The sequence below is a fragment of the Limanda limanda genome, chromosome 19, assembly GCF_963576545.1.
Source record: "Limanda limanda chromosome 19, fLimLim1.1, whole genome shotgun sequence".
NCBI lineage: Eukaryota > Metazoa > Chordata > Actinopteri > Pleuronectiformes > Pleuronectidae > Limanda > Limanda limanda.
In genome coordinates this window covers 12,998,889-13,012,793 of record NC_083654.1, presented here as the reverse complement: position 1 = coordinate 13,012,793, position 13,905 = coordinate 12,998,889, and the positions used below count along the sequence as shown (strand labels likewise).

At 42.0% G+C, this 13,905-nt stretch overlaps 1 protein-coding gene across 1 annotated transcript in view; it reads right to left on the bottom strand.

Moving 5' to 3' along the window:
• Positions 1–287: 287 nt before the first annotated feature.
• spire1a (spire-type actin nucleation factor 1a) overlaps positions 288–13,905 on the bottom strand; it is a 28,549-nt gene continuing 14,931 nt past the window's right edge. Inside the window, exons 4-18 of the mRNA XM_061092917.1 lie at positions 12,936–13,061; positions 9,885–9,959; positions 9,601–9,765; positions 9,333–9,419; positions 8,920–9,052; positions 5,342–5,389; positions 4,765–4,922; positions 4,355–4,436; positions 4,111–4,253; positions 2,540–2,569; positions 1,587–1,724; positions 1,437–1,507; positions 1,222–1,249; positions 915–1,072; positions 288–708 (exon numbers count right to left, since the gene is read on the bottom strand). Of these exons, the coding sequence (XP_060948900.1) occupies positions 432–708; positions 915–1,072; positions 1,222–1,249; positions 1,437–1,507; positions 1,587–1,724; positions 2,540–2,569; positions 4,111–4,253; positions 4,355–4,436; positions 4,765–4,922; positions 5,342–5,389; positions 8,920–9,052; positions 9,333–9,419; positions 9,601–9,765; positions 9,885–9,959; positions 12,936–13,061 (1,719 nt within the window). The 3' untranslated portion in view covers positions 288–431. The remainder of the gene's footprint in view (positions 709–914; positions 1,073–1,221; positions 1,250–1,436; positions 1,508–1,586; positions 1,725–2,539; positions 2,570–4,110; positions 4,254–4,354; positions 4,437–4,764; positions 4,923–5,341; positions 5,390–8,919; positions 9,053–9,332; positions 9,420–9,600; positions 9,766–9,884; positions 9,960–12,935; positions 13,062–13,905) is intronic.

Here is a 13,905-nt window from a genome sequence, read left to right as displayed (position 1 = left end):
GCTAAGATCAGGATCAGGGTTGGGCGTCGATGCTATTTACACAAACATCACTGCAGCCTTTGGCTTTCTGTGTCATCTAACCCTGCTCTCGAGTCAAATATACATTCTCTTACCTGGTTCACAACAGCGACATCGGCAGCTCAGCGTGTCCATCACTGCCGCTGATAGAAACATGGCTCTCTTTCGTTATCTGGCAGCTACTGACTAGTCAAAACCAATCAGAGCGTGCCATCTTTTCCTGAGATGGGGGGGGGGGGGGGGGTAAGGTATAAGAACCTTCTCTACCTTTGGGGTGGGATATATTCATGGCTTCATTTTTAAAATCACTATTTACATAAACTGTGGTAAACCAGTCCGTGTAGCGTAAGAGGAGACTTTGATTCTTCATGGAATGAATAAACTCAGCGTAACAAAAGTGCACAGGAGCAGTGCTACACCTCGTTGATGGTGCGCTCCGAGGGCCGGAAGTTGACGGAGTTGGACGATGACATGTAGAAGGATTGAGTTTTGCGGTTGCGGTTGAGGCGGGCGCGCTTGCTGGCCACGCACAGGCTGCGCCTGCTGGATGCGATGATCTCCGTGATGAACTTCTTGCAGTCTACACACACCTCCATGGCGACCCAGTCCTCCGTCAGCTCCTTGGGCAGATCCGGCTCGTCCTCGGACCGCTCGTCTTTACTGCTGCCGCCGCCGCCATGTTTGGACGATCTGAGGATGAAGAGAGAAAACGACGACATTTGTACGTTTCCTCCTGGAATTACATCACTGCCATTGTATGTCCCTGCCGACCATTGCAGTTTCTGTCTAAACATTTTATGAGATCACCGTGACCTTTAGACCACTTAACTCTAAATTATATAATAATCTGAAGAATTCCCATAAAGGCAGACTTTGCAAGCTCCACAGTAACATACTTGTTAACACTCCTGCGTAGGCTGTGTCGACTTAATCCAGAACCGAACGGGTTCTTCTCAGGCTCGGCGGACGCATTCCTTGCCTCGCCTTTAGCCACAGCACTGGGGCCCAGGGAGTAAATGGGCAAGGTGGAATAAGGCTTCGATGGAAGACGCATCTGAAGGAGAAAGATAGACAAAATGATGAAAACCGTTTATTCTGTATTTATAGAAAAACACGACAGTTCTCATGACGCATAGTTGAAATCCTTTTTACAGCAAAGTGATTGTGAGTGTGTTAAATATACAGACGTTGACAGCCTCCTACCTTTGTACAGCACTGGGAGCAGACAGGCCTGGAAAAGATAAAAATTGACCATTTAGTTAGATATTATTGAACAGTAGCTGTCATTCAGACTAATGCAGATTTTAAACAAGTTACACTTTAAGACCATGATGAAAATTGTTTCGAGCTGTGTCAAGTAGGACAGATATGAAGGAATATTGGAGTCACAGATTTTTTTCTAAAATAATTCAATGTACCTTTTGCAGAATTGGCAGGTGTAGGACCAGGTGAAGAGGGAGAACCTCTTGGTCCGACATGAGAAACAAAGCTGGAGAGGAAAGAATGTGGTGAAGTAACCTGTCATTTAAATGAGTCCGAAAACATCAGGCTGAGTGAAGACGACCTACTTTTCCTTTCTTCAGAGCGTTGTAGATTTCTTTGTACTGCTGGAACTTCTCCAGCTCCGCCTTGACCAGAACCTGTCTGATGTGCATCACCTCCTCCACCGTCAGGGCCAGACACTCCGCCGGGTAACAGAACTCCTCCTGGAAGAAGAGACTCCACGCGTCAGCAAACTCCCTCAGCGTTCACAGATCGTGAACAGATGATGTGAAACAGATAGCTACATGCAAAACTAAAAAAATACTTAGAATCCAATGAAACACAAGCACCCAGCAATCACCACTTAACTAGAAAAGCAAACATGCAGTGAGATGGTGGAGGTGAGAGCAGGCGACAATGTGAAATGATCCCGCCAGCGACAAACAAAACACCTGCCATGTTGGTGGTCCACAGCTTCTCATAATAAGTTTCCTTTCTCTTTGCTCTAGTCCTGACTAAAGCTCCATTTAAAAACAATCTAAAATAAGACTCGAGAGATCTCCTGTTCACACAAATGGTCACGACGCAAGGTCTCATTAATGCGTGAGAGAGAGAATAATACGAGAAAGAAGAAAAAAATGTAGAAGAGAGGAGGAAGAAGAACGGGGAAGAGGAAGAGGAAAAGAGGAGGAGGAAGAAGAGGGGCAGGAAGAGGAAGAAAAAAAGAAGAGGAAGGACAAGAAGTGCGTGTAGATGCGATTATCCTTGACTGATTGGGATTTAATAAACTGCTGCTTGAGAGTGCAACGAGAGAATAAGGTAGGGAGAGAGTTTAATATACCCAATTAACCCCCCGACGAGCCTCCTTCTTTCTCTCCTGCATTGTTACTCTACATCCTGGATTCAGCCCTGATTCACCTAACACCCAAGTCTGCTGCTTTAAGTCTGTACTGTATTCTGGATGAGTCTCCCCCCCCACACGGTGCTCTGAGCGATTGATGGTAAAATGGGATCACATGCAGTTAAACCGGTCACATACCGAGCCCTGCGCTCCACTGGCAGCTTCCACCTGACCAGAGGGAACAGGACGGACATTCACACAGGAGCACGACCTCGGATTCTAACAAGCTAATCACTTCATGAAATTTCATACAACTCAATGAGCACGTTAGGCTCTGTCAGTTATTTCATTATTTACAGGAAAAGAGTCCAAAACATGATATCTTATACATGATTTCTCTCCAGCCTCCATCCCAGCATGAGTTCTTTTCATACGTGGCATGAAGCAACAGACGGTGAGTAACAGAGTCTCATGATTCATCATCTGACAGCGTCCATCTCACAAGGAAAACTGTTCACTAACATGGCAGCCGTTCAGCTCATTAGGTCATTTCTTGTGCTCCCTCACGGACAGCACACATCACAGCTGGTGTTGACTAACGTGCTGTCTCCTGTTTGGACCCCGAGACTAATCCTACACAAACAATATGGATGGTGATGGATAAGGAGGGTTTTTGACAAAGTTACCTTGGCGCTGGGGTCCGCCATCAGCTGCAGCAATTTACAAGACAGAAAATAACTGCGAGTAAGTCGCTGGGACACGACAGACGAGCAGTGTAAACACGTTATTGAGACATGAGCACTACAAAGGGAGGGGGGGGGGGCTGCAACAAAGATCTTACTGTTCAACAGAAACAAGAGAAATCTAACACCTGGTTTCAATGTGAGAAGAACCTGAGCTCGAATCACACAATGAAAAGATGCAAGACTGGAAAACTGTAAATTCTATTTTTAGACTGGAGCCTTTCATAGACATCCGTGTTTATATTTGCAGATATGAAAACTTTGCAGAATAAATAATGCAGAGAAGAGATATATTTAGGTTTCTGGATTTTACATAAACTTTACTAAATCGGTCGGGCTCTACTTCAGTCTCCCTAGATGTTTTAAAAGTTTAATTATTCTCTTTCTTGACTTCCAAGTTGTTTTAAAGTGAATCATCAGCAATATCAGACTAATAAAGTTTAAAAAACAGTTCATATGACAAGTTGTACTCAAGAGCAACTTTCCTCTGGATCATAATTAAAATAGAAATAAAAGAGAAATTTATTTTAAAACTTAAAGTAGGAGATACTGTGAAATTTCAAAAACAGCAAGTACATTTTCACGAGAAACCTATTCGTGTCTTCTGATGAGACGACCTTTAGCTGCTTGGAACTGGGGCCTCGGCCATTTAACTAACAAGTGGTGAGAACGAACCCATTCCATCTAAATGTCCTTCGCAGCAGCGGCCTGTCCTGTGGTTTCAATTACATGCATCAACCTCAGGAGAATCATACAACCAGCACAGAGCAGCTCAGAGAACCAGTGACCTCATGCCAAACAAATGACCAGTCACAGGACGGGACCAGCTTCAACAGACATATATTGTGCGTCCGGGAGACGTAGCCATGGTAACGGACTGCGTTATATAATACACGATGTCCCTGTTGAGGACTAAACCCCTGCATTTTGTATAGATATATCTTTTTATTGACTAATCTGATCAGATTTGGGGATATCATAGGTACAACAGTAAAGAACGTAACATCATATTATAGTTTAACGTACCAGAGACTTGGAGGTCTGTCTGGACGGAGGCGCAAAGGGCCGGACGCTGGTGGGGGAGTCCTTCTCCAGGGTGTGCCTCCTCCGTGGAGACCGACGCTTGTCTGGCTGCGGGGTGGCGGAGACGGGCAGGAAGTTTGGAGGAGCTGGAGACATAGGGACAAAGAAAGAAAGAAAACACAAGAGTGATTACAATGAATATTTGGCAAAAGGTAGAGTATAAGTATATTCGAGGTAACACTCCTACCCTTCTTCCCTGTGACGGACTCTGGGGACGTGTCCTCCATTAGAGACGTGGATATACTCGAGCTGCTCCGTGAGGTCTCCTCCTGTTACACAAAACATTTAAACACAGTCAGTGTCAGCTGTCAATCATGACATTTCACCTTGTTTTATAGCATCAAATATCAAATTAAAACAAGTTAACAAAAAATTAGGTAAAACTACGTAAAATGAAAGAAATAATCTTTGAGAGACACTTTGGCTTCACTTTTGTGGAGCAGTCATGTTTTCCATCTTTATGAACACTTTGAGTTTAAAGTTTTCATCATTTATGTCCAGAGTCTTTTACTTTATAGGGTTTAATCGTCTTCTTGTAGAAATGAAAAAAACATTATCCAGCAGTTAGCAAAGTGTTTATTTTAGTCATCATCTTACATCAGATTCGGAGCTGTCCAGCTCGGCCAGCGTGGGCGCCTTGAGCAGCCTCTTCCTCTGGCAGAGCGGCTGCAGGCCTCCACCTTGACTGGGTCCCTTGGTGCTGCTGGCCAGAGACTGGGAGCTGACAGTGAACTTCCTGGGTGCGTCGGGAGTGTCTGTGTGTCAAAGGGGGAACAGGAGAGGATTCAGGTTCCGGCTTCACGAGTGAACCAGAAATGAGCTGTCTCCTTGTCTGAACAGCTGGCCAAGGCTACTACTGTGTCAACTACGGCTGTCTTTGTAATGTAAATATATGACACCACACAGAGTCATTATACACAGACCACGTGTACCAAGTTAGAGTTCTCCTAAAGCAAACAACACTTAAAAAGCTTTGAGTACATTGGGTTACAAAGAACAAATTAGAATTTCTGCCATGTGTATGCCATCGCCAGCCAGTGCAGTTTCAGTTAAGGTGTTCTTGAGATATCTTGTTCACAAGACGGCGACGAACAACCCGAAAATATAATAAGTAATAACAAAAAAGTTAAAGCCAAAACAACAGATCACAGCGTTGATGTTCACTTTAGTTTACCTGAGCTTCGGAACAGGTCCTGAGGAGTGCTGATGCTTTTCCCTGCACCTGAAGAGGAGAGAAGAGAAGACAGTCTTCATCACAACCACACACACACACACTAATATCAAAGTCCCTAACAGCAGACTGGAACCACAGGGAGGGCACGACGGCAGCAAGCATCTGTCAGAGCAGGTGGGAAGTGAGGGGCGACACACAGATGTTTTGTGCACAGCTGCGAATCACAGAGGGAAGTGAAGATAAGACGATGAGCCACACCACAAAATATATATATTAGGGCTGTCAATTTAACGCGTTATTAACGGCGTTAACGCAAACCCATTTTAACGCCGTCAATTTTTTTAACTCGAGTTAAAGCAGAGCTGCAGCTGCAGCTTCAGTATCTGTGTTCGCCTCCAGTCTGACCTGCTCTCGCTTTTTGTTTTAATATTTCGCCACCTAAAATATATATTTTAAAGCTATTGTAGCGTCCCACAGGACACGGAACTTCTTCGTGGTTTAGTAACTGGTATTTTCCTCTACACGAACATTTGCACCTCTCGCTGTTACTCCGTCACTCGCAGACATCAACACTTCACTTCCTCATTGATCCCCGATCCCCCCATCCTATTGGTCCAAACAGTCACATGTCCCACCCCGACCCCTTCACTGACCGTCAGACATCAGAGCGCTCCTTCAACAGTGTTTTACTGAGCATACGTCAAAACCAAACATAAACATAAACCCAGTCCGTTACACTATTAGGCTGCAGCTATATGTTTTTATTTATTTAAAAATAGGGTACTTCTTATTTCATACATTTTCCACAAATAAGGGGAGGACTCAAATAGCCCTACAAAGTTCTGTGTTTCATTTATTTCAAAGTAGGCCGACACTTGCCTGTGTATTTTGTTTGTTTGTTATTTGTTGCTTGTCTGTTTGAGTAGCTAGCTTAAAGCAAAGAAGTAGTAGGCTTACCTTTTATTGGTAACCTAACTGTTATGGTTCATTGTTTCTGAAATAAGAGGACTGACTGCTATGTTCACAGCAAACTTGAAAAAATGAAAATATTAAGCCATGGTATCCTTGTTTACCTGAAATGTGCACTTTATAATTTTATTTATAAAGTTTGGCAATGTTGTTTTTAAATAATATAAAACATTTGCATAAAGCAAGCCAATCCACTTTTCCATGTTGATAAGAGCATTAAAACGAAAGTAAAATTATGGAAAAATAATAAATGAAGGAACATTCAGAATAGATACAAATTTGCGATTAATTGCGATTAATCGCGAGTTAACTATGACAAAATGCGATTAATCGCGATTAAATATTTTAATCGTTTGACAGCTCTAATATATATATATATTATTCTCACATGTCCGTCTGGATTAGGGGTCGTTCTGTGAACTGCGGAGTCACAACCAGACTCATCTGCCACTCAACTGTTTATCTGAGGTGTTATGTAAGTTTCTCATATTCCACAGTGAGAGCGGATTAGGGTGACGAGCAGGTCACACTGGCTGCAGACTGATGAGCTGTGATTTAACTCTACTGGCTCTGGCTCAAAGACTCATCACCAAGATCACAAAGAGTGACTGTGAGGAACTACTACACCAACAGCTTTTCAAACTCTTAATATAAACCACTCATAACATGCTGAATAAGCTGCTCTTTTGAAGCAGGGACTAAAGGGAATTTCTGATCCGAATATATCAGCCGATATACACAGATCAAAAACAGCATTGGTTCCAAAGATGACGTTATCAAACCTTTATCACAAAGAAATATAACTGAGGCTTGATATTGTACCGTTCAGCCATAATACTTTATTATAAATAACTATAAATGCAACCTAATATATAGAACTTTAATTTAGAAAATAAATATAATTTGTAATGAGAAATATAATACATTTCAGAGTCGTTTATTCTGTAAAATATTTTTTTATCAGCACATATCAGCAAATATAAACTCTAAGCGGATTTGATATTTTATAGGGAGGTCATGTTTAAATCATGTCACACATTTAGTGTGTTTATTCTTATATTGTTTAAAGTTACATTTGATGTATTTTTGATTGTGAAGCACTTAGTTACTATGTTTTGAGAAGTGCTATGTAAATAAAGATATGATTATTAGTAGTAGTAGTACATTTTTATCTGCCAAGCAATAAATCAATTGGGCTCTAATAAACACTATGACAACAATTTCACACAACCTGAGATTAAGTCGCACTCTCCTGACCCATCTTTCCTTTTGGGTAGAGTAGCTTTATGCATCACAACATCTAACAAGTGACAGCAGTGTATCACACACCCAATTTCTATGACACAAGCATGAAATGAAAAAGGAGGAGTATGCGTGTTTGAATCAGGGAGGAGCAGGTGGTTGACCTTAAAAACATGAAACACAAAGGAGCGACAGTAGGAGCACAACGGCTGACATTCAACTTTACCTGATGAGTCAAAACTGAAAGACATGCTAAGAGGCCGCATGACTGGCAGATACGCCCGTGTTTGGAAAGTAAAAAGAAAGATGGAGGCAGAGAGGGGAAAAAGAAATCCACGAGTTAAAATGGCTGGAAGTCAATGAGTCATCCAAGTTAATAAAACATCATTCAGAAAAGTACAGTGTTCACCCAATGCACATGAACTCCGACTGGTTTTCTGACCACTCATAATGTTCTTAAACCTAATTAGGTTGGAATTGGCGACACTAGTGACATCCCTCGAAACTGAAATCTTGCATATGTTACAAATCGCTGTATTTCCTGTGGGAGCCTGAAATATCCGCTGAGATTTAAGTTAGCTCTGGCTAATGCAACGGAAATCACTTCTTCTTAGCCTCTCTAAATACAGTGACTCTTTTGTAAATGAACTTCTGCACCTCTCTATTGACCTTTAAAAACTTTCATACCAAAAAGGTTTTCCTAAAAAAAATACCCTTTCTAACATCAGCTTTTCAGACAGTATTCCGGGGGAACACATGTACCGTCTCCTACGTATCTGATTACAAAACAACTGCTGCATGTTTCCCTCCTTAAGCTCCCAACACAAGGCGTCTTGTGTGCTGTAGAGGCACTGCACGGTACTGACTGCTGGATATTCTCTTGTTTTTATCTGATTAAAGTTTAAATGGTTTAACACATTATCTTCATACCCACAGAGCCTCTCGTGCACTGCTGGGTTTTATCGAGAATACCACAAAGGCTGCATTACATAATGGATTCATTTTGACAAAAGGTCAACAGTGTTGAAACAAGACAACACTGGTCGGTAACTTTAGCAGAGCACAAGTAGCTGTAGACACAGTCGGCCTTGTTTGAACACTGGGACTCGTCTGATTAGGTGAAGAGATCAACGTGGGGAGTGTTGAAGTAAACAGAGTAATGATGGATGCAGTTAAGAGCAGTGAAGTCATGGTTAATGGTTTTTTGCTTCGAGAGGAGCTTCCATGCAGTTTGTAAACAGCCACAGTCCCATCAGAAACACCTGAGGCTCGTTTCAGATATGACAGATTTAGAACCAGAAGAGTGTTTCACTTCTATTCTTCATGTTTCATCTGTGCCTGTGTGCTGGGATGTGTCGGCGTCTCACCCAGGCGAGTCTTGCGGATCATGTCCGGTGATGAAACGGGCCTGAGCTTCCTCTCAGCTTTGATGTCCTCCAGCAGGCGCTCGTGGAGGCTCCGGGGTCGCACAGGGTGGGGCTTCAGTTTACGGGCGGCAACCTGCCATGACAACCACACAAGTGAGTGCTCGGCTGCAATTACCACAGAGACCAAAAAGAGATTTGCCCCCCCCTCCCTACCTCCTAACGGCCCAGAAAGACTGCATGTTTTGTAACAGCATGTATCAGATCAATCTTTCTCTAAATATTCCCAAACTAAAAATACACGAGATGGCAGAACTGGAGACGTAATTATAAACTTCGGTACAAAATTTAAAACTGGATGCTTGATAATTGACAAACGGGAACCATTTAGTGGCACAGCGTGGTTTACTACTCACAGGGTTGAGAGGAGGTCGCGACCTGATGAATTCCAGAATAACTTCATGCGCGCTCTTCTTTAACCTCGGAGGGAGGTCTCCGTTCACCTGGGACAACAGTGGAAAATAGGATATGGATAACGACTTATTAAAGAAAAAGGATAAATACATACAACCATCTGAGATTTCAGCTTCACGTGCAGGAGACGGACATAATGTACATTTTGCCCCCAGCTAAAAATAAAATCAATGTTTGTGGTGAGCCTGTGAGGGATGATGAAATCCACACCATGACTTTCCGCAGCTTGTAACGTTGGGAGCGGATGTCGTCCATCAGCATTTCGTAGGGCGTGAGCTGATACTCGATGGGCAGTGGGTTGTACTGGCGTTCCTGAACCTTCTTTAACTTTACGCCGTCTCGCAGATCTCGCATAACCTGCACCCAGAACCGTGCCTGGAGGGACTTAAATAATTAATACAGTTTGCAGGAACTTGCAGCACACATGTAGGAAAATTACCAATGCATGGTCACATAGTTTAATCCATTGGTGTTTGGTGCAGTATCCTTCTTACCCAGTCAGCGTTTTGCAGGTCATCGAGGTCTTTAACAGCTTCCTCCCGAGTCTCACCTTCCATTTTCCGAAGGTTCTAGTCAATAAAAGAACAGGAAATATGAAAAAAAGAAATTTAAAATATTTTTCTACTGTTATGATATGCAGTAAGCACTGGCTGGTATTAAGTAAAGGTCAATGGCAAACTTCCAGCCGTCTGGTTAATTCCTCGATGGATGTTATTTTGCAAGGGAATGTCGATATCAGTCTCATCCTATATTGACAGTTGTACCAGAGGGAAGAAGAGAAATCAATGACCAACTAATGAGTGCTATTAATGGGTCTGTCTGCCGAACCCTCACTGTACGAGCCGGTTATTTTAAGTTCTACGACTGTTGCAGAAACCAAATCCACCTCCATGTGAACATGTGCCTCCTGTTCATTATAGTCTGTAGCATGTGGTGACCCTGGACTTGGTAACAAGCCCTCTGCTGTGTGTGTGTGTGTGTGTGTGTGTGTGTGTGTGTGTGTGTGTGTGTGTGTGTGTGTGTGCGCGTGTATTTTAAAGCACACTGTCACACCATCCTTTCACTTAATCTGTTTCCTACTGAAGGCACGAGTGTGTTCTGACTAAGAGAGGTAGCCACTCTGACTGAGTCTATAATAAAATAAAACTGTGTTCCTCATCTCAAACTAACCCTTCTTCATTCTTGTCTCCAGTTCACCTCAGGTTAATCAAAAAAATTTAATCAGACATCATCTATGATATCATCCAGCGACAGACTCTCAAATCAAAAGATAGAACGTCATGGGCATCTTTTCTTCTCATCATCTTCACATCTCCACACCCATGTTTCTGCTCAAACACATCCCTTATACCGGAGCGTAATATTTTTGACTGATCTCTTCTGATATTTAAACATGTTGGTACAGTATTTATCCTTCATCTTTCCATTTTTTTTTTTTTTTAAACCAGTAAAACTAAGCGTGGAAAACTACTGGCTTCTGTGTTTTTTCAACAGGCAGGAAAGAAAAGGAGAAGAAATTAAAATACACTGACAGAAGAAAGAGAGAGTTTGTAACAGCTGAAAGAAAAGAGGGAGAAATGGACATCAAAGTGACAAAGAAGACTGAGGAGAGGACTGATAGAAGTAGATGATGACAACTGAGAGAATGGATAGACGTATAAAAGTCTTATTTATTTGTATTATATGACTGTAAAAGCTATATCAAAAAGTTAAAGAACTTGTTGATCATCCTCCTAAATCCTAGCCATGTGAGATGGTGTGTACTGTTACTCATTAGCAATTATCATGGAACATCCAGTGCTACAGGAGGGGCAGAGGGGCCCCAGTCGCCCGGCAGTCCCCTCCTGTAAGCTCCTTTAACTGATGTAATAATGTTACACTTGATCCAATAACCATATATTACATAAGAACGTTTACATGAATCACGCCTCCCGCTGAAGTCGCAGCCCGTGTGTTCATACTGTGCACGGACGCTCTGCCGTCTGACAAGTCATGTGGACACATCCAACACAAACCAGTCGGTGCATGAGAGTTTCATATGATGCCTATTTATAGGAAATGTTTTCCCATCTGCTTTATGATGCACTTTTCATGGATAGGTTCTTTGAAGTTGTTCATTAAAATGATGTATTTTGCAAATTTGATTATAGTAGAAACCTGTTTGATCACAACACGTGTTCATCATTGTAGCCAAAGAGAAAACCTAGAGCGGCTCAGGCTGCTCTTTTCTGCCCGAACCCGACCGAGCTCAAGAGAAAACTCACCGAGCCCGAGGTTTTCGGACGAAGGAGAGAAAATAGACTCAACGTGGTCAAAAATAATATACGATTGAAGAATACGATTAACAAATGTGTACAATGATTTGTATGTCACTTTCACAAATGCATGTTTTTCTAAAGAGACATTATTATTCGTCACGCCTCTATGAAAACTATTTTTTTGTGTCTGAACCAGACCAAAGCCTGGTGTTTTCCCCGATGACAGGCATGTGCAGCATAAAACGATAAAATAGATGGACCAGCCAACGTGACCCAAACCTGAGTATCATTTTAAAATGTTTGAACCCAGCCTGAGTCTGTCGGGTCCCGTCGGATATACACACTCCAATTCTCACACAAGCTTTTCTATTCTATTCTACATGTGTTGTACCTCTCATTAGAATAAAGTCAAAGCACAACACATTATAAATCTACACACACAATATCCATTACCTTCAAGTCTTTTCTGAAATAAGACTCTACTCTTTTTCATGTTTTTCTTCAATCTAATGATTTGAATTAATCATGTTAATTAAAAAAGCAAACTCCAACACATCTTGGTTGATTGTCTGAGACATTCTGCCTCAAGATCTCCACAGGGAGTCTCTCACTACTCATACTCCATTACTCCGGAAGCAATACTCTCATTTACAGGAATCAAATCTGCCAGCTAGCCGGCAGCGTGGTGCCAGATCATGTCTATTTGGATTTAAATCATCCCCAACAAGTCTCAGAGATGAAGAGTTCTCAGATGCCCTGAGCAGGGGGGGGTCAGACAGGGACACCAACACAGGTCTGGACCCTGTGGGCGGCCGCTGTTGTTATTTCTGGGCACGACTCTGTGATTTTCTTTTTACAGCAATAAAAATCCTGTTGACCAAACATATCCTAATTAAACCAATTAAATAAAGAAAAGGAAAAAGAAAACTGGTAAAATCCCAGAGACTAGAGTTTGGTACTTTCTCAGATATTTTTTTCTCTTTCAATTTCTTTTGTATTATGACAGGTGTGTGATGTGTAAACGGGTCCAACAAACTGAGTACGACTCATGCGAACTTTGGGAAGGAGAAGAAATTATTAAATGGGAGTGTCTAAGTTTCTTTATAAGTCTTAAAAAGGTGTAGATGACTAAGTGCACATGTCAGACTATAATCACGTGTCACAGCAAAAGAAAAGAAAGATTCAGATGGATGAGCAGATGGAATGGTTTGTTTTTCTGCTCGTCTGTGAAGTACCCTCACCAGATTCCTCATTAACTTGCAGCGGTCAGAGGCCGGACTGTCTTACCTCTTTGGCATTCTTGATCTTTTCCAGAAAGGTGCGCAGCTCCCTGGTCTCGGCATAGAGAGCACGGCACACGGCCTGGTAGTGACTGGGAGCGTCTGATGGGCTGGGCAGGTGGGAAGAACATATCTGGAGGGGAAAAGAGCAGTATGTGTGACCAACTATTTATTTATTGTATAGAAAAAGAATATATACACACCAAAAGCCATGCGCAAAGTTATTTTTTGACAGATAAATATGTAATCCTAAAAACTTTTGTTTATTTGATTTAACAATCTGCATTTAGTCAATTTTCTGCCAAACCCAAATTGTATAAATAATAAAGTCACTACTTTAATGATTAAAGTAAATGTTCTAAAGCAAAAGAACATTTAAGGTGTGACTAAATTCACTTTTGTTGGTTTAATTGTGGAAGTGGGTGGTTCAAAATGATTTATTTACTCTCTTTATTAACCATGGGTGTGTTTGGGCATAACATGTAATAACCAATATCTAATTCCATTTAATTGCCTGGTGCATCATGGTCATAAGTGTCTCTGCAGAGGAAACAGAACAATTGTATGTGTGCTCACCTTGTGCACCCGCCTCTGAAGCTGCATATTACTAATGGTGATAATAGGCCCATAGAATAATGTTGAAGTACTGCTTCACGTCATACCATTTTTAAAAAACACCAAATCGCCTGATTACTTCATTGCACGGAAAGTCAAAGTAAAGTGAGTGTGAATCATCCAGAGAGAAGGGGAGAAATGTCTGAGCCAAATTTCATGATAATGCATTCAACAGGTGTTGAAGCCCCACGGGTCACCTGGTGGTGTCGCTAGATGAAAAGCCAGGTTGTCCCCCCCCCCCCCCCAATAAACATGAATGGTTCTAGAAATTGTCATGGCGATCCGTCGGCTTAGCAATTCTACCATCCACAGATCAACACCACTCGTGCAGCTATAACCTTTTCCCGTGTGAAGTAGAAAAA